Below are 4316 nucleotides of genomic sequence, written 5' to 3' on the forward strand. Positions count from 1 at the left end.
GTGCGTGCGTGCGTGCGTGCGTGCGTGCGTGCGTGCGTGTTTGTGTCTGTGTATGTATGTGTGCGTGTGCGTGTGTGCGTGCGTGCGTGCGTGCGCGTGTGTGTGCGTGCGTGCGTGCGTGCGAGAGTGCGCGACCATCATCTGATACTGTTAGCAGCTAGACAAGTGATCGCTGTCTAAATGTAATCTTAATTCCAGCATGCGCTAGTGGAAACCTCTACAGAACTGCCTGCTAAACAAGTTTCAAATCTCACACGTGCAATACCTGCTTTCCAGTCCATCAATGTCAAATCCGAGATGAGTTCCTATATTCCCTGAAACAGAGAGCCAAGTAGCAAAACAATGTACGCAAGGCAATACAACTGAAAACAAGTACTTGCTAAGGATGTGTGTAAGGCTATAGGCACTGGGGCTGATGGGGTCTATGTCCCCCAGGGTACTGCCGGAACGTACCCTGGGTACGGTCCGGTATACCAGAACGTACCCTGGTCACTATTTGATATGGTTAGGGTTAGGATTAGGGTTAGGGTTAGGGTTAGGGTTCGGGTTAGGGAGTAGGCGTAGGCGTAGGCGACTCCCTAGACTCGTTAGTGGAGTAGGCGAGGTACGGTCCGGCATATTAGATAGTATACAAGGGTACGTTTCGGTATCCCAGGGTACGTTCCGGCAGTACCCAGGGAGACATAGACCCTCTCGGCGGCACTGGGAGCAAGGGGTAATCAACGTATCATGTAGTCGTTATTAGTGAAACCCTCAGCCTCCTCTCCTCCTCTCCTCGCATCACAATATGCACATGAACATCGGAAGTCTCTCTTCCCTTCTTCATCATTACTCAGCCCAGTCACGGAAAAATTTGCGCTCCCCGAAAGAATTTGCTCGGGGCTGCGGGCTCATGTTAACTAATGACTGTGCAGGTGGCAGCGATAGACACGATGCAATGCGATTACGTTGTTATTCCTCCGTGTTTTAGGAATAACCATCTTCGCAGCTCACCCGGTAGTTACTCACACGATCACCGCGACAACCGCAATGTTCTCCACCGGGAAGCTGCTGGGAGGTGTTTTTCGAACGCGATTCCCAATATATTCAAATCTGACCTACTTGCCAAGCGCAGTGTTGGCGCTTTCATCTGACTGCAGGTCGTTAATAAGCGCATTTCTCGCACATATTCCACATTCCATTTATTCAATATAGCAGCACGCCTGCGTTTTCCTACATATATATCCTATGCCTTATTGACCCGCAAGAAAAACATACCCATTAAAGCATTGCACTAGCGACCAGGCCAAGCAGCCTATATAAGGTTTCTTCTGAGGGAAAATGGGGGAAACAAAGAGAACATGGCCGCGCTCTGTATTTTGCTTGCTCGAGCAACGAAGCCCAGCGAAGTCCAGCGAAACGAAGCGAACATACTCCAGTCTCAATGTTGCTTACTCGAGCAACGAAGCCCAGCGAAGTCCAGCGAAACGAAGCGAACATGTGCCCGCTGTGTATTTCGCTTGCTCGAGCAACGAAGCCGAGCGAAGTCCAGCGAAACGAAGCGAACATACCCCAGTCTCAATGTTGCTTGCTCCCTCTATATACCCTATATAACCCCCGCCTTGATATCTATTTCATATCTAACCCCCCCTTGGTATCTAATTGATATCGATCCACCCCTCCCCCCTTGATATCTATTTCATATCTAACCCTCTTGATATCTAATTGATATCGATCCACCCCCCCCCTTTATATCTCTTTTATATCACGACATTAATGACATTAATGTTGGGAACGCTCCTAATGGAGCATCCCCCGAAAATTAGACAAAGGAGGTAATTAATGGCCAGTTTGGGGGAAAACGCGCATGATGGATTCAAATACAGGATGTATTGATATACTTATATATATATATAGATACAGAATATACTTATCAGTAAATACAGGGACATTTTCACAACGGCGATGTTAAATCTGACAACGGTGGTGCGCCACTGTGCCTCCTATGTATAAGAAACCTTGCTATATCGGTAATCACCGTCCACGTTTGGTCTCTATTTAATCAGGGCGACTTAGAGGGACCCAGGCCTGCCTGAGACGGCTGCACAGTAAAGTCGAGGACACACATAAAGTTATGCCAGGAGGTCAGTCAAAGCGGTAAGTAAACTAATGATCAACTTTCGTCAATCGGGGGACAGAAATCCCGTGTCTACTTGCGTACAACAATGTTTATTACTACGCAGTGTTGGTAAACAACGTGTATATATATATAAATAATATATATATAAACCCGTGGCATCATGCTCTAGTTGTGGTGGTTGTGCATATTTGCCGGGTTCAAAGGTTCGTCTTTTTCGGAGCATCCTAAAGCAAGCATGCGAGTATTCGCGACCGAAAAACTCGTGCGTTCGTCCCCGACCGGACACTCACCTGTACATTGCGTAGCAACCACCTCTAACTTGTAGGGTTGGTCCGGAGGGTTGGGGTCCAGCTTTGGTGATATGTTGACAATGTTTCCTTTGGCGTTGTATAGCTTGAGTATGTCGTTGGGGCCTGCTTCTGCTGCGGCGCGAAACGTATCTGAAACAAACAAGTGGACACAGTTACATCCCAGCATGCATACAAATTACAAACACAGGAACAGCAGGGGTGGATCCAGGATTTTTGAAAGGAGGGTGTCCAGGAAGAAATAAAGGCCACTTTTTCCTGCTTAATTTTTCTGGTATTTTAAAAAGCTGCCGAAGGCCACTTATGGCTCCTCCCCCAAGGAAATTTTTAAAAATTGGTGCATTCTGAGAGCATCTGAGCAGTAATTTTGATGTCTAGAATGCAACTATTTATCAGATCCGGTCCCCCGGACGCCTGTGTGCTTGCTGTCTTCATGTACGATGCATGCTTGCTTGCTTGCTATCTGCAGGAATTCTGTATCAAGGGTTGCTGCATGGAGGGATTCTGTCACGAGGGACGATGTCAATGCCTCGAGAGAAAATATCTGCAGGGATGCTTTCTGGGTGGATTCTACATAGTGCCATGCTATTGCCTGCTCGCAATGGCCTTGGATTTTATAGCTGCACCTTCTATATTGTATAAGTATATTATATGTAATAGTGATATATGTATATGTATATAATATTATGTATATGTATATATATATTATATGTATACTATAAATAATAGTATATTAATGTATATTAATGTATACGTCATAATGTAAAGCTGATTAATGCGTAATATATGTATATGTATAGTATATGTATATGTATAGTATATATGTATATGTATAGTATATGTATATGTATAGTATATATGTATATGTATAGTATATGTATATGTATAGTATATATGTATGTATAGTATAATTATTATTATAGTATAATATTGTAATATATAATATGTATATGTATAGTATATATGTATAATTGTATAGTATATATGATAATTTATAGTATAATGTTATAGGTTGTACAGTGTATATTTATATGTAATTACTGTATAGTATATATGTATAGTATGATGTATAATGGGTCTAATACCGTGTCAAATCACCCAAAAAAAAAAAAATGGAAATTTACACACCTGACCATCCTTCAAAATTGGCTGAAATTTGGTTTATGGTGTAATATTAGGCTGAAAAGCTGAAAATTTCAAAAATTTACAGCTCCGGTCGGACAAACGTATTTCCGCCGGCTATAACCGGGAGCGACGCCCTTTTTTGGCGATTTTGGCCAAAATGGACACACGGGCACGTCAATTTTCAAAATGGTCAATCTCATGTAACTACTAAGCCAAATGATTGGATATTGGGTGTCTTTGGAAAGCTAATTGCATAGGCAATCCATAATCTGTCATTATTGTTATATAGAAGGCAGTATATAAGTTTGAATTAACACTTTTTGACCTTTATTCTGCACCTTGAAATTTGACCCTGTGGCATCACGTAATCCTTGCAGATGAATTTATTGAAAATTATACGCTCAACCATGTTTTCTTACAAATAATCACAAAAACTTGGACAGATATAATAAATTTTGTTTGCATTTCCAGCCTCTTTTCAAGTTGCATAGTAAGGGTGCAATAACGCCTTATATTCCTATGCAATGCGTAAGCTCAAATGTCAGGCACACATATGTATAACCATACCTAATCTAATTGTAAATATCAAGTTAAACCAAACATTGGCTTTGCTTTACATAACCTGATTGAGAATGACAGGTGCAATAACATTCCTAAATGACTATTCAGTCTAATGAAAAATCATTATATTAACATGTTTTTCATTATCAAAATAATTCATGATCATCAAATGATCAAAGTCCGGATGCACACTTGAAATTCAC

At 41.8% G+C, this 4316-nt stretch overlaps 1 protein-coding gene across 1 annotated transcript in view; it reads right to left on the minus strand.

Moving 5' to 3' along the window:
• LOC106812726 (high affinity cGMP-specific 3',5'-cyclic phosphodiesterase 9A-like) overlaps positions 1 to 4316 on the minus strand; it is a gene marked incomplete at its 3' end in the record, with an annotated part of 44335 nt that overhangs the window by 23294 nt on the left and 16725 nt on the right. Inside the window, 2 exon segments of the mRNA XM_014816678.1 lie at positions 266 to 314; positions 2410 to 2559. Coding sequence (XP_014672164.1) covers positions 266 to 314; positions 2410 to 2559 — 199 coding nt within the window.

This window comes from Priapulus caudatus, unplaced genomic scaffold, assembly GCF_000485595.1.
Source record: "Priapulus caudatus unplaced genomic scaffold, Priapulus_caudatus-5.0.1 Scaffold679, whole genome shotgun sequence".
NCBI classification, from domain to species: domain Eukaryota; kingdom Metazoa; phylum Priapulida; class Priapulimorpha; order Priapulimorphida; family Priapulidae; genus Priapulus; species Priapulus caudatus.